The sequence below is a fragment of the Bubalus bubalis genome, chromosome X (assembly GCF_019923935.1).
Source record: "Bubalus bubalis isolate 160015118507 breed Murrah chromosome X, NDDB_SH_1, whole genome shotgun sequence".
NCBI classification, from domain to species: Eukaryota; Metazoa; Chordata; class Mammalia; order Artiodactyla; family Bovidae; genus Bubalus; species Bubalus bubalis.
The window spans coordinates 74423508-74446799 of NC_059181.1; the positions used below are offsets into that span (position 1 = coordinate 74423508).

The 23292-nt window shown below is 35.3% G+C and overlaps 1 protein-coding gene across 3 annotated transcripts in view; it reads right to left on the reverse strand.

The window, feature by feature from the left end:
* HDX (highly divergent homeobox) overlaps window positions 1-23292 on the reverse strand; it is a 220823-nt gene that overhangs the window by 163255 nt on the left and 34276 nt on the right. For all 3 annotated transcript variants that reach the window (XM_044936634.2, XM_006076546.4, XM_006076545.4), the window contains one exon: window positions 21072-22190. In XM_044936634.2, coding sequence (XP_044792569.1) covers window positions 21072-22163 — 1092 coding nt within the window. In that variant the 5' untranslated portion in view covers window positions 22164-22190. The remainder of the gene's footprint in view (window positions 1-21071; window positions 22191-23292) is intronic.

The following is a 23292-nucleotide window of genomic DNA, read 5'->3' on the forward strand; positions in this document are numbered from 1 at the left end:
GCAATCCATGGTGGCTCAGTGGTTAAGAATCTGCCTTCAAATACAGGAGACCCGGGTTTGATCCCTGGGTGGGGAAGATCCCTTGGAGAAGGAAGTGGCAACCCCTCTAGTATTCTTGCCTGGGAGATCCCATGGAGAGGGGAGCCTGGTGGGAGCTGGTGGAGTAAGATATGACTGAGTGACTAAACAACAACAATGTATAATATAATATATATATTTTTTTAAGTTATGAATTTTTGCCTAGTCAAAAAATTATATTTTGGTTCCACTTGTTTAGCTTAGTATGAATAGAATACTAGATTTATGATTTATATTCGCTCAAAACTTTGATATAATTCAATGTATTTCAGCATCTAGTATTATGACTAAAAGTCTAGAAAATTTATTATCTTGGTGACTTAAAAAAATTTTTAATGAGGCTTGAAACTTCTAGAGAATATAAAGAAATACTATGTTATAAAAAAACAGGGAGTTAACAATATTACAGTATTAAAAATGAAAGCACAGATTTTATTTCAAATTTCACAAAATTTTAGCTAATGTCCATTAATATTTTCATACCTCATTGAAGACGTCAAGTTGTATTTAAATACATTGAGCAGCTTCAGCTGCAGGCAACAAAATCTGACAAATTATCTTTTCATTCTTATTCTATTACAAATATTTTGTAATTTTCCTTGTTATGACTTTCTAGATACTCTCATCATTTAATGTGGACATTTAATTTCCAAATACATGAGATTTTGTTTAATGTATCTTTAATATTAATTTCTCATGTTGATACTAATTTTTCATTTAAATGCTTTCTTCTCTGCAATCACCCCCTGTGCTTTCTCCAGTCTAACTTTATTGAGGCTTTCAATGGCAAAGTCAAAGATCTCTCTCAGTAAATGTCACACTATACTTGAAAATATGTAGGCTATTTTCAAATATATCTTGATATTGATTTCTAACATAGTTCCACAGTGATAAGTAAATAGATTCTGTATAATTTCTACAACTTCAGACCATGAAAATTTTGCACCTTGTTTTATGTCCCTGGATATATTCCAATGTCTCCTATCTTATAGTCTACTGGAACTTGAATAGAATTTAATGCAGATGATGACTAAAACCATCAAATCAAAAGGCACTTGCTCCTTGGAAGAAAAGCTATGACCAACCTTCACAGCATATTAAAAAGCAGAGACATTACTTTGCTGACAAAGGTCCACATAGTCAAAGCTATGGTTTTTCCAGTAGTCATGTATGGATGGGAGAGTTGGTCTATAAAGAAAGTTGAGTGTCGAAGAATTGATGCTTTTGAATTGTGGTGTTGGAGAAGACTCTTGAGAGTCCCTTGGACTGCAAGGAGATCAAATGACTCAATCCTGAATATTTGCTGGAAGAACGGATCCTGAAGCTGAAACTCCAATACTTTGGCCACCTGATGAGAAGAACTGACTCATTTGAAAAGACCCTGAATCTGGGAAAGATTGAGGGCAGGAGGAGAAGGGGACAACAGAGGATGAGATGGTTGGATGGCATCACCAACTCGATGGACATGAGTTTGAGCAAGCTCTGGGAGTTGGTGATGGGCAGGGAGTCCTGGCATGCTGCAGTCCATGAAGTCACAAAGAGTTAGACACGACTGAGCAACTGAACTGAATAGTAAATCCTTACTTATCAATAACGAATTTAAATGCAAATTGATTAAATTTCCAGTCAAATGAACCAGAATGGCTGAAAGGATGAAAGAACAAGGTCCACTGAAAACTAGTGAGAGCCTCATTTTAACCTAATATACACATAGACTTAGAATGAAGGGATGGAAAAAAAAAAAATTTCAAGCAAGCGGCAACCTAAAAAAAGCAGAGTTAGCTATACTTATAATAGAAAATATAGTCTTCAAAATGAAATTGGTAAAAGGGACAATGGAAGTCATTATATAATGACAAAGGCATGAGTCCATCAAGAAGCAATAATGATTATAAACATGTATGCACCCAACATTGGAATACATAAATACATTTATTATATATATATATGTATATATATAATATTATATATATATATATCATACTGAAATTCATAAAATATATAAAGCAAACACTAACACAAGTGAAAGAAGAGATAAACAACAATACAAGAATAGCTGGACTTTAATACCTCACTTTTAGAAAGGGATAGATCATTCAGGCAGAATATCAATAAAAAAGCAAAGCATTTAACTGATACTGTAGGAAAAAAATGGCTGTAACAGATATATACAGTGTATTCTATTTGACAACAGAAGTAAGACAGAGGATTCATAGTCAACTAATATTTTACAAGGGAGCCAAAAATACTCAAAGGAGAAAAGATAGTTTATTAAATGGTGCTGAAAAAATTAGATTTCATATGCAAAAAGATGATGAATCTAACACTGACAAAAATTAACTGAAAATGGTCTTAAGTGTAAAACCAGAAGCCATAAGAGCCCTTCAAGAAATAGGAAAAAAACTGACATAGATCATGGCAATAATTTTTTTATATATGATAACTAAACCATAAGAAACAGAATCAAAAATAAACAAGTGAGACTACATCAAACTAAAATATTTCCGCATAGCAAAAGAATGATCCAAAAATGATAAACTATGGAATAGGAAAAACATTTGCAAACAATGTAGCTGATAAGAGCTTTCATCCAAAACATATAAAGAACACATGCAACTTAATAGCCAAAAACTAAATAACTCGATTAAAAAAGTGTCTTAACTCTTTGTGACCCCATGGACTGTAGCCCACTAGACTCCTCTGCTCATGAGATTTTTCAGGCAAGAATACTGGAGTGGGTTGCCATCTTCCTCCTCCAGGACATCTTCCCAAACCAGGGATCGAACCTGTATCTCCTGTGTCTCTTGCATTGCAGGCAGATTCTTTCCCACTGAGCCATCGAGGAAGCCCCCCGCCACCCCCAAATGGGCAAAGGGCCTGAACAGACATTTCTCCAAAGAAAGTATACAAAAGGAAACTGAGCCATCGAAGAAGCCCCACCCCCCCGCCACCCACAAAATGAGTAAAGGACCTGAATAGACTTTTCTCCAAGAAGATATACAAAAGGCCAACAGATACATTAAAAATTGCTCACCATCACTAGTCATTCAGTTCAGTTCATTTCAGTCACTCAGTCGTGTCTGACTCTTTGTGATCCCATGAACCCCAGCACACCAGGCCTCCCTGTCCATCACCAACTCCCAGAGTTTACCCAAACTCATGTCCATTGAATCGGTGATGACATCTAACCATCTCATCCTCTGTTGTCCCCTTCTCCTACTTCCTTCAATCTTTCCCAACATCAGGGTCTTTTCAAATGAGTCAGCTCTTCGCATCAAGTGGCCAAAATTAGGGAAGTGCAAATTAAAAACACAATGAGAGATCACCACAAGCCTATTAGAATGGCCATTATCAAAAAGACAAGAGCAGCCATGAAATTAAAAGATGCTTACTCCTTGGAAGACAAGCTATGACCAACCTAGATAGCATATTGAAAAGCAGAGACATTACTTTGCCAACAAAGGTCTGTCTAGTCAAGGCTATGGTTTTTCCAGTGGTCATGTATGGATGTGAGAGTTGGACTGTGAAGAAGGCTGAGTGCTGAAGAATAGATGCTTTTGAACTGTGGTGTTGGAGAAGACTCTTGAGAGTCCCTTGGACTGCAAGCAGATCCAACCAGTCCATTCTAAAGGAGATCAGCCCTGGGATCTCTTTGGAAGGAATGATGCTAAAGCTGAAACTCCAGTACTTTGGCCACCTCATGCGAAGAGTTGACTCATTGGAAAAGGCTCTGATGCTGGGAGGGATTGGGGGCAGGAGGAGAAGGGAACAACAGAGGATGAGATGGCTGGATGGCATCATTGATTCAATGGACATGAGTTTGGGTGAACTCCAGGAGTTGGTGATGGACAGGGAGGCCTGACGTGCTGTGATTCATGGGATCACAAAGAGTTGGACAGGACTGAGTGACTGAACTGAATTGAATCAAATGCTGAAGTGGACATGAGAAAAAGGGAATCCTTGTACAGTGCTTTGTTGTTCAGTCACTAAGTCGTGTCTGACTCTTTGTGATCCTATGGATTACAGCACCCCCAGGCTCCTCTGTTCCTTACTATCTCCTGGAGTTTATTCAAACTTATGTGCATTGAGTCAATGATGCCATCCAGCCATCTCATCCTCTGTCACCTCCTTCTCTTCATAACCTCAGTCTTTCCCAGCATCAAGGTCTTTTCCAATAAGTCAGCTCTTCACATCAGGTGGGCAAATTATTGGAGCCTCTGGCGAGGTTATAAGTTAGTACAACCTGTATGGAAAATGGTAGAGTTTCCTCAAAAAGTTAAAAGTAGAACTACCATATGATCCAGCAATTCCACTTATAGGTATACATCCAAAAGAAATGAAAATACTAAAATGAAAAAAATCTGTACTCCATGTCATAGCAGTAGTATTTACAGTATGAAAATAACCTAATTGTCCATTGGTGGAGGAATGGACAAAGTAGTTGTGGCATATATGTGCAATGGAATATTATTCAGTCATTAAAAAACAAGGAAGTCATACAATTTGTGACACCATGGATGGACTTTGAAAGCATTATGCTAAGTAAAATAAGTTAGAGAATAAAATACTGTACAATATCACTTATATGTGGAATCTTAATAAATAACAAAAATCATTGAAAAAGAGATCAGACTTGTGGTTACCAAAGTTGGATATAGAGGGCATGAGAATTGGAGGAAAGTGGTCAAAATTGTACAAACTTCCCATTATAATGTAAATAAATATTAGGAATATAATGTACAATGTCATGATGATAACTAACATTGATGTATGATATAGAAGTAAGTTCTTAAAAGTTAATCCTAAGAGTTGTCATCAAAAGGAAAGTTTAAAAATTATATCTATATGAGAATATGGATGTTAGCTGAGCCCATTATGATAATCACTTCACAATATATGTTAATGAAACCTTCATGTTGTAAGCCTTATACAGTAATGTATGTCCATTAAAAAATTAAATAATTAAACTTGCTTCATTTCAAATTTTAAAAAGTTTTTATCATGAGTGGGTGTTGACTTTTGTTAAAAGTCTTTTTTCTGTGTCTATTGAGATGGTCACATGATCATTTTTCCATTTTATTAATGTGCTTTAATATATTAAAATGTCAATTAACATCATTATGTTGATGTTAAATATGTTGAATATGTTGAACATAGGATTTGTTGAAAATGTTGAACAAGGATATGTTGAAGCATCCTTGCATCTCAGGGATAATTCCCACTTGATCATGGTGAATAATACTTTAAAAATACTGCTGAATTCAGTTTTCAAGTATTTTATTGATGATTCTTGTATTTATATTCATCAGGGATATTGGCCTGCACTTTTCTACCAGTATCCTTTTCTGGTGTTAGTTTCAGGATAACACTGGCTTCTTATTTTATAAGTTTGGGAAACATCTCTACTCTGATTTTTTGAAAGAATTTGAGATATATTGGAGTTAATGCTCCTTTTAATGTGAGGTAAAATTCACTGGAGAAGCAAAATGTTCCTGGGATTTTATTCACTAAGAAATTAGTGACTACTAATTCAATCATTTTATTAGTAATTGGTCTTTTCACATTTCAAATTTTTCTTTATTCAGTCTTGGAAAATTGCATGTTAGTAAGAATTTTTCTTTTTCTTCTAGGTTGTCCAATTTGCTTGTGTATAGTTGTTCATAGTGGCCTCTGATGATCCTTTGTATTTCTGTGGTATCAGTAGTAATGTTTCCGTTTTCATTTATAATTTTGTTGACTTGGATCCTCTCTCTTTCATCCTTGTATAGTCTAGCTAAAGTTCTTTTTTTTTTTTTTTCAAATTTGTTTGCATCTTCGAAGAAGAATCTCTTAATTATTTTAATCTTTCCTATGTTTTCATTTTCTTATTTCTGATCTTATCTTCAATATTGCCTTCCAAAACTTTTGGCTCAGTTTGTTTTTCTTTTTCTAGTCCTTTGAGGCACAGAGTTAGATTATTTTACTTGCAGTCTTTCTTGCTTCTTAATATATAGGCATTTATTGCTATAAAATTACCTCTTAGAATTGCTTTTGCTGACTCCCACAAGTGCTAGTATATTGTGTTTTCATTTTAGTTTGTCTTGAGAAACTTTTTCCCTTTTAATTACTTCTCTGATTTTTTGGCTGTTTCGGAGAGTGTTAATTTCACTTTGCTCTTAAATTTTTCAGCTTTCCTCATTTATTTCTATTTTCATGCCACTGTGGTCAGAGAAGATACTTGATATATTTAAATCTTCTTGAATGTGCTAAGACTTGTTTTGTGTTCTAACATGCAGTCTATCCTAGAAAATGTTTTATGTGTGCTTGAGAAGAGTATGTATTCTGCTGTTATTAGAATGTTCTATATATGTCTGCTATGTTTATTTGGTATAGCATTGTTTATGCACACTGTTTTCTTATTGTTTCTTTCTCTGAATGCTATCTCCATTGTTGAGAGTGGATTACAAAGTCCCTATTATTTTATTACTGTTTATCTCTTTGTTAGCTCTGTTAGTTTTGCTTTATATATTTAGATGCTCTAACATTGGCTACATACATATTTACAACTGTTATATCTTCTTAATGAATTGCCCCCATTTTCATTATAAGAACTTTTCTATCTCCTTTTACCATTTTCATTTTAAAGTCTCTTTTCTTTTCTGATATTGTTACCCATGCTTTCTTTTGGTTACCATTTGCCTGAAATGTCTTTCTCCATTCCTTTGCTGTCAATCTATGTGGGTCTTTAAGGCTAAAGTGAGTCTCTTATAGGCAGCATATCATTGGATCTTGCTCTGTCATTCATTCATTCAACCATACTGTGTCTTTTATTTGAATAATTTATCCTATTTATTAATAAGTAAGTACTTAATATTGTCATTTTCAAGGCTGTTTTATGAATATTTTGTAGATCCATTGTTCCTTTTTTTTTTAACCTACTCTCCTCTTTTGAGATCAGCATTCTTTGAATTCTTTATCATGTTCATTTATGTAACTGCTACAGGATTTTCCCTTCTGTTGAACATGAAGTTTACATAAAATATCTTAAATATATAATGCCTTATTTTAAATTGATCAACTTAACTTCAATAGGATTCCTTAATTTTAGTTTTAATTATTTTTCCATTTACAGTGGTTATGTTTATTTTGGCTAAGTTTTTAACTTATAAGTGAGTGAAGTTGCTCAGTCATGTCCAACTCTTTGTGGCCCTGTGGACAGTAGCCTGCGCCAGGCTCCTCCGTCCATGGGATTTTCTAGGCAAGAGTACTGGAGTGGGTTGCCATTTCCTTCTCCAGGGAATCTTCCCGACCCAGGGATCAAACCCAGGTCTCCCTCAGTGTAGACAGATGATTTACCGTCTGAGCCACCAGGGAAGTCCTTTTAACTTATAAGCTAGTTATAAATATATTAAGCACTGCCAGTACTATATTGCAGACTATAATTATGACTATTTAACATTACTAGTTACCTTTCCATTAGTATGTTCTTAATACTATCTTTTGACTTGAACTCAATTTAGCATTTCCTGTAAGGCAGGTGTAACTGTGAGGAACTCTATTGTATTTGGCTTGTTTTTATCTCTCTTTTGTTTCAGATGGGCAGCTTTTCTGGGTATAGAATTTTTGGTTGATATTTTCTTTCAATATTTTGAATATGCCATTCTATTGTCTCCAAGCCTGAAAATTTTGTGTTGAAAGATCCACCAATTGTTGTATAGGTGTTCTTTCTATGTAATTGCTCTCTTTCTTTGGCACTCTAAAATTTGATCTTTGTCTTTGACTTTCATGAATTTAATCATAGTGTCTTTCACTGAGGCTCTATTCAGGTTCAAACTATTTCTTAGGTCACATGTATCCGGATATCCTTTTCTCTCCTCGGATTCAGGAAAAAATTTTACCATTATTGTTTTAAATATACGTTCTCTCCTTTCTCTTACCTTCTGGAATTCTCATAATGTGAATAGTTTGCTTTTCATCATGTCCCATAATTCCCATCAGCTTTCCTCACTCGTTTTCATTCTTTTTTCTTTTTGCCACTCTGAGTGTAATTTCCATTGTTCTGTCTTTCAGGTCATTGAATGTTTCTTATGTATGTTCAAACCTATTTTTTTTAACCCATACTGAATTTTTCAGTTATTGTATTTTTCAACTCTAAGATTTCTATTTTTTTATATGGTTATTTCCTCTTTGAACTATTTTGTTTATACATGGTTTCCTTTATTTCATTAAATTATTTCTCTGTGGTTTCACATAGTTCACAAAACTTCCTTAACATGGCCACTTAATTTTTTCTGAAAGTTCAGAGGTCTTTATTTCTTTAAGGTCAGGTGGATGGATGGATGGATGGCATCACTGACTCGATGGACAAGAATTTGAGCAAGCTCCAGGAGCTGGTGATGGACACAGAAGCCTGGCATGCTGCAGTTCATGGGGTCTGAAAGAGTCAGACACAATGGAGTAACTGAACTGCACTGAACTGGAGCTAAATTATTTTCCTTTTGGTGATGTCACATCTACCTGATTTTTAGTGATCCTTGATTCCTTAAGTTGGCACCTGTCCATTTTAATAAGTGGTCTCCTCCCTCAGACTTTAAAGGTTCTCTTTGGTAGAGATAGTTCTTCACCCATCAACTCAGGCTGGATTTTTGGGCATATCTGTGGTAATGTCCTTGGGCAAGTGGGACTTTTATCAGGGTCTATTTTGGGGCAAGGTCACTATCCAAGAACTCTGAAGACAGGGATGAGGGTGTATGCCACTCGCTCAGAATAGTTGGATAGAACTGCTGGCTTAGTATCTTGCTTATGTGAGGCTACAGAATGTACTCTTCAGTTGTTTGCTTTCTTTGTTCAGGCTAACTAGGTATTTAGGACTGGGAACTATACTCAAGTGTAGGCATGGCTATGAATTTGATTACCTGCCTTGTCAGGCCAGCAGAATAGGCTCTATGACTTTCATATCACTTTGTTTGTGGACCCAAATCAGGCAAGATTATGTTCTGAATTCTGTGGCCATACAGGCTCCAGATTTTGTTTTGCAGATGGACTAAGTCATGGCTATGCTCTCTTTTTAAGTTCTACCGTAAGCATGGTTGTTGGATGGGTTATATAGCTTCTCATATGCTCTGATTAGGTTCCCTCTTCAGTTGGAATGAAGGTTATACTCAGAAATGGGTTTGACTACAAATTATCTTCCCTGTCTATACTAAGCAAAAGAACCATCTCCAATGTCAGAAAGACTCTTTGTTTGTTGTCTTAACCCAAGCCAACCCACACCGAAAGTTCCCCTACTGAACAGGACCACTGATGTTCTAAAAACTATTGGCTCTGCTTCCCACCTCTTAGCTCAAGTGCTGTTGGGCCCCCAGAGCTTCCAGGAGTTGTTACCAGTTCTTTCAGATAGGGCCAGGAGACACTTTCCACAGTAGGTTGGTCAGCAAAGCTCCTCTGTGAGAATTCAAATTAGACAGATCTGTACCCCATCATGGTCAGAATGCAGCCTTAACTTGGTTCTACAGATGAACAAAACTGCTGGTTGGAATTACTATATAGCAAATACACTATCATATTTGCAAACATGAATGCAGTTTGTCAGAGAAGGCAATGGCAACCCACTCCAGTACTCTTGCCTGGAAAATCCCATGGATGGAGGAGCCTGGTAGGCTGCAGTCCATGGGGTCACTAAGAGTCAGACACAAATGAGAGACTTCACTTTCACTTTTCACTTTCATGCATTGGAGGAGGAAATGGCAACCCACTCCAGTGTTCTTGCCTGGAGAATCCCAGGGACGGCGGGGCCTGGTGGGCTGCTGTCTCTGGGGTCACACAGAGTCGGACACGACTGAAGCGACTTAGCAGCAGCAGCAGCAGCAGCATGTGCTGGTTGTTGCAAGCCCCTCCCCCTTTCTTCATCATAATCAGATTTGTAGTGGTCAAGCCTCACATATTCTCATGAGAATGCCCATGTTGCAGATTAGGTGTGCCTGCAAAGTGCTCCAAAATGCTGGGGGTGGGTTTGTTGTCCCTCAGTTGTCTCCTAGTTCTGTCTTCCCACAGCAGGAACAAAGGCCCAGTGGAGACCTGTACACATGGTGCTGTGCTGGCCTTGGTGAGAGACAATGCAGTCAACATGTAGCTACTTCTCTTACCCTTCTAATGCAGTCTGTCTTATTCTCTGTGGTGCAAGAGGATGCTTCAGTCTCATTCCTATGTTCTACTATTCACTCAGTAGTATCTTATTCTTGAGTTGTTAGTTGTTAATACTTGTTAATATTTTCATTGTGAGGGGAAATGAAATTAAGAACAACTTATAGGGGCTTCCCTCATAGCTCAGTTGTTAAAGAATTTGCCTGCAATGCAGGAGACCCTAGTTCGATTCCTGGGTTGGGAAGATCCCCTGGAGAAGGGAAAGGCTACCCACTCCAATATCCTGGCCTGGAGAATTCCATAAACAATATAGTCCATGGGATCACAAAGAGTCAGACATGACTGAGCAACTTTCACTTTCACTTTCATGTTGCCATATAGGTGACATCAGAATCTCCATGATAAAAAAATAAATTTATATTAAAAAAAAAACTCTTAACAGATATAGAAGGAACATTTCTCAACATAAAACCATGTATGAAAAGCTCACAGCTAACACATTCAATGGTGAAAGGTGGAAGCCTCACTTTTAAGATCAGGAATAAGACAAAGGTGCCAACTCATCATTCCTGTTCAAGCTAGTATTGGAAGTCCTAGCCAGAGCAATAAGGCAAGAAAAATCAATAAAAAACATAATTGGAAAGTAAGACATATAGTTGGATCTATTTTCATATGCCAAAATTTTATATATAGAATCCCAAAGAGTCCACCAAAAAACTGTTTGAGCTAATCCATGAATTCAGTAAAGTAGCATGACACTACCACACAAAAATCAGTAACATTTCTACATACTAAAAACTGAATTATCCAAAAAAGAAATAAAGAAAATAATCCCATATATGATTGCATCAAAATAATAAAATACTTAGGAATATATTAAATTGGGAGGTGAAAAGTGTCTACTCTGTGAACTATAGGACATTAATGAAAGAAATATAACAAGACACAAATAAGCAAAATGGTATCTTGCGTTCATGGATTGGAAAAATTAATATTGTTAAAAAGTCAGTACTACCTAAAGATATCTATAGATTCAATGCAATACCTATCAAGATTTCAATGGTTTTTTTGTTTTTTTTTTTGGTAGAAGTATAAAATAATCCTAAAATTTTTGTAGAAGCACAAAAGACTCCAAATATCCAAAACAATTCTGAGAAAGAGAAGGGCAGGTGGTATTACATTCCCTGAATTCAAGCTATATTAAAAAGCTATAGTAATCACTATAGAAAACAGTATGGAGGAGCCTTAAACAATTAAAAATAGAACTGTCATATGATCCAGTAATTCTACTTCTGGGTATTTTGCTGAGGAAAACAAAGCATTTTTTCAAAAATATATGCATCCTTATGTTCACTGCAGTGCCATTTGCAATAGCCAAGGTATGGAAGCTACCTAAGTGTTCATCAATAGGTGACTGGATAAAGAAAAATCTGATACACACAGACAATTACTCAGTCATTAAAAATGAAATTTTGCCATTTGTGACATGGATAGACCTAGACAATATTATGCTATGTGAAATAAGTCAGAGAAAAACAAATATATGATTTCACTTATATGTGGAATCTAAAAAACAAAACAAATGAACAAACATAACAAAACAGAAACAGAGTCATAGAGACAAAGAACAAACAGGTGGTTGATGTGGGGAGGGGCATATGAGGGAAATAGGTGAGAGAAATTAAGAGGCACAGCTTCCAGTTGTAAAACAAATGAGTCATGCGGAAGAAATGTTCAGTGTGGGGAAATGTAGTCAATAATAATGTAATATCTTTGCATGGTGACATGCTAATTAGACTTATCATGGTAGTCATTTTGTAATGTATAGAAATATAGAAACACTATGTTATATACCAGAAACTCACATGGTGTTATAGGTCAATTATGAGCAAACAAGCTCATAAAAAGATCAGATCTGTGGTTACCAGATGCGGGGAGAGGAGAAGGAAAAATGGATAAAGGTGGTCAGATGTGCAAACTTCTAATTATAAGATAAGCAAGAACTAGGGATATAATATACAACATAATTAATATTATTAACACTGTTGTATGCTATATATGAAAGTCATTAAGAGAGTAAATCTTAAGAATTCCCATCACGAGGAAAAACACTTTATTCTTTTATAAAAATCTATGTATATATAATATAATGGTAATCATTTCATGACATATGTAAGTCAAAACTTTAAGTTGTGCACCTTAAAACTTATATAGTTCTGTATGTCAATTATATCTATATAAAACTGGAAGGGAAATAGCTACAGTAGTCAAAACAGTATGGCAGTGGCATAAAATACAGACACATAGCTCAATGGAGCAGAATCAAGAGCTCAGAAATGAACTAATCCATATAAGTTCAAATAATATTTAACTATAAAACCAGGGTTACTCAATGAAGAAAAAACAATCTCTCTAATAAATGTTGCTGGGAAAACTGGATATTCATATGCAAAAGAATGAAACTAAACCCCTATTTTACATTACCCACAAAATTAAGTCAAAATGAATTGAAGACTAGCAACTGTAAGACTCCTAGAAGAAAATAGGAAAAAAAAATCTCCTCAATATGGATCTTGGCAATGAGTTTTTGTATATGACACCTAAAGCACAAAATAAAAAATAAACAAGAAGAACTACATTAATTAAAAAGCTTCTGCACAGCAAAAAGAAATGGCTGACAAAATATAAGGACAACCTATGGAATTAGAAAAAACATTTTCAAAACATGTGTTTGGTTAAGGGTCAATATCCAAAATAGGCTTTAAAAACTCATCAACTTAATAGCAAAAAAACAATAATCCAGTTAAAAATGGGCAAAGGACCTCAACAGACATTTTCCAAAGAAGACAGATGAATAGTCAGCAGGTATATGAAATGTGCTCAGCATCACTAATCATAAGGTAAATGCAAATTAATATTACCATGAGATTTCACCTCGATTGTTATAATGCCTATCATCAAAGAAGACAAGAGATAAAAAATGCTGTCAAAGATGTGGGTAAAAGGGAACACTTGCACACTGTTGGTGGGATTATAAATTGGTACTGGCATTACACAAAACAGTATGAAGGATCCTCAATAATTTGAAAATAAAACTGCCATATAATCAATCAATTTCACTTTTGGGACTATATCTAATGGAGACAAGGACGTACTGTACAACACTTGAAACTTTGCTCAATTATTTGTGGCAGCCTTGATGGGAGGGGAGTTTAGGGGGCATGGAAACATGTATATGTATGGCTGAATCTCTTTGCTGTTCATCTGAAACTATCACAACATGGTTAATCAGCTATACCCCAATACAAAATAAAAAGTTTTTTTTTTTAAGAAAAGAGATATGCACCCTGATATTCATAGCAACATTATTTAAAATAGTCAAGACATGGAAACAACCTAAGTGCCAATCAACAGATTAATGGATAAAGAAACTATAAAATATATGCTGCTGCTGCTGAGTCACTTTAGTCATGTCCGACTCTGTGCGACCCCATAGACGGCAGCCCACCAGGCTCCTCCATCCCTGGGATTTTCCAGGCAAGAGTACAGGAGTGGGGTGCCATTGCCTTCTCTGATAAAATATACAGAGAATGGACTATTATTCAGCCACAAATGGTGAAATTCAGCCATTCACAATAACACGAGTGAACCTCTAGGGCCTTATGCTACATGAAATAAATAGAAGAAAGACAACTGATAAATGATCTCACTTATATGTGGAATATAAAACAGATTTTAAAAAACCCAGCCTCATAGGAAAGGATATCTGATTTGTGCTTACCAGAGGCAGGGAACTGGGGAGTGGGAATTGGATGAAGGTGATGAAAGGTACAAATTTCTACTTGTAAGATAACAAAGTGCTAGGAATGTAATGTGCAGCATCATGACTATAGTTAACACTGCTGTTGCCTTGAATATTTGAAAATTGTTAAGAGAGTAGTTTCCGTGATTTCTTATCACAAGGAAAGAAAGATTTTTTTCTTTTTAAAAAAAATACACATTAGATAATGGATATTAACTAAGCGTATTGCTTAGTAATAAATACTGAATTGGTTAGTAATCATTTCATGTGAATAAAATCATTATGCTGAACACCTTAAATTTGCACAGTACTGTATGTTAATTATATCTTAGTAAAACTGAGAAAAGATATACAAAATAAATATCAAAAAGAAAATGAAAAGAAAAAAATGCAATATGCCATGTTAACAAAATAAATAGAAAAATGCACGTGAACATATCTTATTAGATACAGAAATAGCATTTGACAAAAGTCCAAACCATATTCATGATAAAAGTACTCAACAAACCAGGAATAAAAGGGGACTTTTATTCTTTATCATCCTGATAAAGACCATCTACAAAATCCCCACAGATAACATTGTATTGGTTAGACAATGATTGTTTTCCATTTAAGATCAAGACGATAAAGATGTCTTACTGCTTCTATTCAGCATTATATTGAAGGTTCTAGCAACTAGCTAATAAAAAGAAATAAAATGCAGTAAGGTTTTACACAAGTAAAACTATCTATGTTAATAGATGGCATGATTTTATATAAATAAAACTTTAAGAAATACACTAGTATTTAACTAATAGATTAGTTCAGTACTTTTTCAGGATACAATACCAATGTACAAAATTCAATCTTCAAATCCAACAATTAAATTAAGAAATTCCATTTAAAATAACATTAAAAGTTATATATTTATATATAAATTTAAAACGATAAGGGCAAGACTTGACTGAAAAGTACAAGACACTGTTAAAAGAAATTAAAGAAGATCTAACAAGTATAAAGGCATACCATGTTCACAGATCAGAAGACACATTATTATTATTACAAGAATATTCCCCAAATTTATCCACAGGTCAGCATGATGACTATCAAAATTCCATTTGTTTTTTCATAAAGTGATAAGCTAATCTTAAAATTCATGTGCAAATTTAAGGGACCTAGAATAGCTAAAGTAATTTAGATAAAGTAGAAGACATTGGGAGGACTCACATGTCCCAATTTCAAAACTTCCTACAAAGGTATAGTAATTCAAATAGTGTTGTATCAGCATAAGAAGAAATATATATATATATATATATATATATATATATATACACACACACACACACACATACATACATAGTCTCAAAACAATAGAACTGAGAGTCCAGAAATAAAGCCTTCCATATAATCAATTGATTTCAAGAAGGATGACAAGACCATTCAATGGGGAAAGTATAATCTTTTCAATAAATGGTGATGGGACAGTTGGATATTCATATGCTATATAATCAAGAAAAACTTCTACCTCGTAATATACACAAAAACAAACTCAAAACAAATGAACCATCTATATGTGAGAGATACAAGTATAAAATTCTTAGAAGAAAATATATGAGTCCGTGTTTGTTACTTCAGCTTAGGTAATAGCTTCTTAGATACAATACCAAAAGCACAAGAAACAACAGAAAAAAAAAAAAAACAGATAAAATGGACTTGATCAAAATTAAAAACATTTGTGTTTAAAGATAATGTATAAAGTGGGAGAAAATATTTGTAAGTCATGTATCTGATAAGGATTAGTATAGAGAATATGAACTGAACACTTACAACTCAAAGAACAAACGAACACTTACAAAATTGCTAAATTCTCTGAATAGGCATTCTTCCAAATAAGATATTTGAATGACCAATAAGCACATGAAAAGAGAATTAAAATTGTTAGCTGTTATAAAAATGCAGATGAAGACTTCCATTACAGTGGCTATAATCAAAATCACTGATGTGACAAGTGTTTGTCAGGATGTGGAGAAATTGGAATCCTTTTACACTGATGGTTGGATTGTAAAGTGATACAACCACTTCAGAAAAAAAAAAAAAATTGGTATTTCCTCAAAACTTTAAGCATAGAATTACAATATGAACTAGAAATGTACTCCAGGATATATAGCCAAGAAATATGAAAAAATATTTCCACACAGAAATTTGTATATAAATGCTCATAGCAGCACTATTCATAACAGATAATGTGGAAACAACCCAAATGTTCATCAACTATTGAATGGATAAACAATCAATGCTATATATACACAATGGAATATCATGCTGTTGCTGCTAAGTCACTTCTGTCGTGTCCGACTCTGTGCGACCCCACAGATGGCAGCCCACCAGGCTCCCCCTGTCCCTGGGATTTTTCAGGCAAGAACACTGGAGTGGGTTGCCATTTCCTTCTCCAATGCATGAAAGTGAAAAGTGAAAGTGAAGTCGCTCAGCCATGTCCGACTCTTAGTGACCCCATGGACTGCAGCCTACCAGGCTCCTCCATCCATGGGATTTTCCAGGCAAGAGTACTGGAATGGGGTGCCATTGCCTTCTCCAGGGAATATCATAGAGCAATGTAAAAGAATGAATTATTGATACATACTATAAAATGGACCTTGAAAACATTATGCTACCTGAAAGAAGCCAGTTACAAAACTCCATCATATTGCATTATTCCATTTATAATAATATTTAGAATAGGTACATCCATAGAAAGAGAAAGATTGATGATTATCTAGTGCTGGGATGGGAGATTTGGTGTGCTAATGAGTATGTAGTTTATTTTTGAAGTAATGAAATGTTCTAAAATTAGATTGATACTGCTTGAACACATCTGTTAATATATTAAAAACTATTTAATTGTACTCTTTTGATGTGTGACCACTGTACTATGTGAACTATATCTCAATAAAGTCATTTAAAATTCTCCATGCTAACTACAAGGGCTTCCTTAGTGGCTCAGTCAATAAAGAATCTGCCTGCAATCCAGGAGACATGAATTCGATTCCTGAGTCGGGAAGATCACCAGAAGAAGGAAATGGCAACCCATTCCAATATTCTTGCTTGGAAAACCCCTGGACAGAGAAGCCTGATGGGCTACAGTCCATGAGGTTGCAAAAGAGTCAGACACAACTTAGCAACTAAATACGCTAACTACATCTATTCAACACAGATTACTATTACTTTTTAAAAGTTGAATATTGCCTGAAAGTTATTTTAGCGAAGTCATTCAATCTTACTGGCACTCCCTTTCCTCAGGTCAAAATACCATTTGTATTGGTTTAGAAATGATGTTTAAAGGTTTTACAGCCATTAAATTTCCATGTTTATTTTTAAAATGCACTTAAATCTATAAACACTGAATAAATTTGGAGGATACTATCAAAGTACTTCTACTGTTAGGGATACATTGTACTTATTTAGTACCTTTTAAAGAAAGTTCAAAATGCTATAACTCTATTAACTTCTAAGTTCCTATGATGTCCGTGAGAGTTGAGAAGACAGTTAATTATTAAGTAACAATAATAATTGCAACAAACCTGAATTTATAAAATTTGTCTTCCAATATCTTCACATAGGTTATCATCAATTATTAATCTGTTATCAACATAACACAATAAAAATAGGTGTACTGGCATGAACATAATATGGAAAATAAATGGCAGCTTGGAGCCCAATACCGTTGCAATCTAGCCCCAAAGGAATAGGGTCAGCCTGAAATAGAACTGGGCTAGAGTATCCTGGTATAACTACCTCCTGACAGTTTCTGTATCATCACTTCAACCCTTAATGTGGTATTCCACAGTGACTCTGAAGCAGAGCCAATTTTAATTTCCTAGCTTCCTCATGTATTCCTCAATTTGTATTTAGCCACCTATATAGCCTGGAATGGGAGAAGGCAATGGCACCCCACTCCAGTACTGTTACCTGGAAAATCTCATGGATGGAGGAGCCTGGTAGGCTGCATTCCATGGGGTCCTAAGAGTCAGACACGACTGAGTGACTTCACTTTCACTTTCCACTTTCATGCATTGGAGAAGGAAATGGCAACCCACTCCAGTGTTCTTGCCTGGAGAATCCAATGGACGGAGAAGCCTGGTAGGCTGCAGTCCATGGGGTCGCACAGAGTCGGACACGACTGAAGCGACTTGGCAGCAGCATAGCCGTGAACTAGACTATACTCCAGGAATAGAACCTCAGCTTGAAGATACTTGGCACAACAGAGAAAAGAGACAGATATCTCTGTCATATAGTCCCAAGGTCAGAAACTTAGAAAATTGCTTTCTTGCTTATACTTTCATAGCTAGAAAGATGACAAGATGGTCATAGGTTTTATCTTTCTAAGTCCTGATCTACTAATAATACAGGTAGGTAATAGAACATCATCAAAATCTTGGAGGATAACTACCGGGGCTGAATGTTTGTGTCCCAACTGAATTCACATGTTGAATTCTAATCCCCAAGGTGCTGGCATTTCAAAGTGGGGCATTTGGGAGATGATTAGGTCATGAGAATGGAGCCCTCAAGAATGGGACTTGTTTCCTTACAATAGAGACCCCAGAGAGCTCCCTTGGCACTTCTAACACGTGAGAAGTCACTGAAAAGATAGTCATCTATGAATTAGGAAGCAGGCACTCACCAGACACTAAGTCAGCCAGCACCTTGATCTGGGGCTTCCCAGACTTCAGAACTATGAGAAATAAATGTGTGTTGGGTTTTAAATCACCATGTCTATGATATTTTTGTACTAGGAACCCAAATGGACTGCCATTAATCTTCATGGACTACACTTCCCCAGGCTGCCTAGGTTTCCTAAGATATCCATTAATTAAAATAAAGGTGGGACATAAAACTAATGTGTCAATTATACTTCAATTTTGCAAATGCTGTCTACCATACTGTCTCAGGTCAAGTCGGAGGAGGTCTGTTATAATAGAAATAGAAATATATGGGCTTTTAATACATAAATAATGGTGAAGTTGAGAGCTGATCTCCAGTCTTCTTTCAGTTATTTATTTCTCAACCACCCTGTGATAACTGTGGGCTGTGCAATATTCTACTTGAAATGGAATGTAAAGACCTGGACTAGCAGAGGTTCATTAACTTTCCAACCATGATGTAACAAGTATAAGAAAGTTTATTTGCCAGGAATGTACAAGGAGCCTTGCACAGATTGTCATTTCATGTACAGCATTCCTGTGAAACAGGTATTCTTAAATGCATTGTACAAATGAAGAAACTGTTACACAGAGAGTTTGTCTGAGGGCACACAAGTAGAAAGTAGCAGAGCCTAGATTTGAATCCAGGTCTGTCTGGTTCTAAATCCATGTCCTAATTTATGTCAGATTGTCTTTCTTTAAAGAGACTACTTTTCAAAAAAAAATGTAGCTAAGTTTTATTCCATTTAAAAGTTTCTTTCATATAAAATAAACTTAATTTCTTTAAACTTTCAGTAAGGAAAAAAGATAAAAACTATAAAAATGTAAAACCACAGGAGCAATCAGTTTAAGAAAAACTAAAAATTAAACTCTGCACTCTCAAGCCTCCAAATATTCTATATTGTTAAGCTGTATGGTAAAGTAGAAAAAAGAAACCCCACATGATGCATTTCTGAGTTGGAATCTTGGTTCTGTCATGTATTGGCTGTATGATTCTAGACATGATATTAAAATATGGATAAAATGTTTATATGATCAAACTGCCATGAAGATTAAATGAGATGAAGTATATAAATTTACTGATGGTGCCTAGTACATTCAAGGTCCTCAACAAATCATAAATGTTATTGTTATGATTGTTAGGAGCAACACTGAGGGGATAAAGAAATCCAAAAGAGTTAGGTGAATGAAAGGGGGCATTGTGGAGGATCCTACAGATATGGTTCAATGTTACTTTAATCATGCCTTAGGAAAGAACAAACAGAAAAATGAAAAGATCCTTAATAAGAAGTGTCTACTAATGATGATGGAGCACTCTTCTGTTAGAGGTAGGTGCCAGAGGGATACTTCCTATGCTCTTTTATTGCTTTTCATTTTGTAGCAAGTAGCTATAAGATAAAAGGAGTCAAGAGAAGTTGGTTCCTTATATTGGTTGAGAATAGCCTGGAAGCATTTTAAATACAGATACAAAATACTATGTTTGAAAACTAAAGGGTCTAGCTAGTAGCAAGAAAAAATAGCAAACATTCCTGTCCTGCTATTCAAGTTTTCTGAAGCAGATTTTTCAGAGATGATCTATGGCCTTAAGAGATATTGAGGTAGGTTTATACCTCACTGTTGAGATTATTTGAAGCATATATAAACAACTGAATATGGGAACAAGTAAAGAAATAACACTTATTTTTGCACAGGTCTAAAATTGCTTTCTCACTCTGAACTTATCTCTTCCTTATAAAACAGCACAGTATTGTAAAGTAATTATCCTCCAATTAAAAATAAATAAATTTAAAACAATAAAAAGTAAATGTTTAAAAAAAAACAGTTTGGCTACTGCTGCACTTAATGTTTTAATAAAGCATTTACTCAAAAAGAAAAAAAAAAAAAAACATGTTGGCTGAGTTATCACAGGCTCTGACTTCTCAACTATTGTCACCTAGCACAATGATTGATTTGCCTGGCTATATGTACCCAGGGAAGGCACCATTCATCTAGTGACATCTTCCCAAACTGCAAGTAAAAACCATAACAAGAATTATCTATGTTCAAGAGGATGCATCTAGCCAATTTAGTCCTATTTTAGTGATGAGAAATGCCATGCTTCCCATAAGGCTGTTATTGCCTGGACCAAATCATTTTAAATGTCAGGAGAAGATTGCTCTTATAAAAATTACTAACTTCCATGAAAAAAAGGACTCACCATTTTTAAACATGACAAAGAAAGCATAAAATTCTTTAAAGAGTTGACCCCAAACTGCCATTTACAAGAAAAAATAATTCAAATTACTTCAAAATATGAGTTAAGTGACCCAGGTCTCAAGTCTAATTGATTACCAAAACAATTTTTATACCAACAAATTTTTACAAAACCTTTATAAAACAAACTTACACATTACCTGGTAATTGTTTTGGTTTTGTGATAACCTCAATTGGTTTGATGATGCGAAATGTGAAGAAAAATTACTTCGTGATGGATTTGTATTACTGTACATTGCAGTAGATGCTGTATGTAATGAGGTCCGTGGTGTCAAATGGTTTTCTCTGTTTTGATACAGTACATTATCTGACAAGTCTCTAATATTCACCATTTGTGAATTTGGCATATTTCTTCCTTGTCCAGGCAAAGTTGTACTTTGGTTCTCAGCTCGAAGGGAACTGCCACTTTCATAAAATCTTGAGTAGCTTGGTATCTGTGCTCCCATCAATGCCAATTCTTCCTCTCTGGCATACTCATCATCAGCATCTCCAGTCTCCATTGCAATGGACAAACAAGTTCCTTCTGTCGAATTAGGAGGCTTCTGTGGGGGATTTCCTCCCAGAATTCTCTGTGGGTAATCACTAACTGCCAGTGAAAATACTTCACGGATTTCCAAATTTTGTGTTCTGCAGTAAGGGTCTCTAACAGATGGTTTTTGCCCACATAAGTTATGTGATGAAAGACCTGTGTGTTCAGGCTTATATGATCTTTGAATTCCAACTGGTTCAATTTTGCAAGATCGGTGGCACACAGATGGCTTTTGAGGTACTGTCATCTCAGAGGCTTGCATTGAAGAGCTTCCATAGTTTTTCTTTCTGTGATTGTATACAGAATTTCCAGCATTTAGCACACTTGTCTGTCTTGACAAAATAATTGTTTTTTCACCTAAGAGTAAAGAGGCATTTTTACAGTGTGCTACTTGTCTTTGAACAGGAATGTGCAACTGAAACTCAGTATCATTTTTACTGGCTGTTTTCTGAATAGGGATTTTATGTGCTTCTGTAATTTGTGTATTTGAATGCTTGGTTGTCTCTTGTCTACTTGATGAACTAGCTGGACTGTATATACCAGTTATGATGACATCATTATTGGGCGATATCCAAGAAGACTGTTGACTTGAGGGTGAAGCAATATTAACCACATTTCTGACTGTAACATCTGGAGCCGCCAAAGAAGTACCAGAAACAGTTCCTGTTGTTGTTGCTCCTGATTCAGAATTCTTACTACTCATTTTTCTTCTCTTATTGCCAACCCACGTCTGGAAGAATAAAAATATATGTGTATATATATATATATATTATGGAAAAGTTCTTAATAAAAAACCAAGAAAATCAATTTCTATGTGATAGCTTATATTCTCATTTGTCATAAAATCAAGGCCTATACAAATTTAAAAGAAAAAAATATACAGTAAAAGAAAAAGTAAAATATAAGGTCGGAGACCATCAGGAACCAGCACGTAATAAATATCTAGAAACTTTGATGTGAATTGTTTGTGAAAGTTGCTCTGTTGTGTCCAACTCTTTGCAATCCCATGGACTATACAGTCCATGGAATTCTCCAGGCCAGAATACTGGAGTGGGTAGCCTTTGTCTTCTCCAGGGAATCTTCCCAACCTAGGGATTGAGCCCAAGTGTCCTGCATTGCAAGTGGCTTCTTCACCAGCTGAGCCATAAGGGAAGCCCAAGAATACTGGAGTGGGCAGTCTATCCCGTCTCCAGTGGATCTTCCCAACCCAGGAATCGAACCAGGGTTTCCTGTACTGCAGGCAGATTCTTTACCAACTGAGCTTTCAGGGAAGCCCCAGAAGCTTTGATTGAATAGTATTTTTTTTTTCTTCTCCTCAAAATCCAGCCAATTAATCTGTAGCAAGAACTTCTGTTCTATGAATATATCATAACTTGGTTAATTTAATATTGCTAAGAATTTAGATTACTTTTAGAAATATTCACTATTATAAGACATATTGAAATACAACATTGTACATGCATCATTGTTCTATTGGTCCATTAGAATGCCATCTTAGAAGGAAAATTGCTTGACTTTTTGACCTTTTCAAATTACCCTCCAATTTATAAAAGTACTGGTTTCCCCACACCTCAACAACACTTTGCATTATACTTTTGTAGTATCTATTAGCCCAGGAGTTAAGAAAAGGTATATAATTGCTGTTTAGATTTTAGTTTCTATGGTTACTTTCATTGAATTGCTTACATGTTACCTATACCAGTTAAAAAAAAACCTAATTTTTGTATTGGGGTGTTTGTCATTTTTAATTGATTTATAAGAGCAATTTTCTACTAGAGTTGGCAGCACTTTGTCACAAGTTGCAAAAACTTTTCCAGTTTGTCATTAATTTA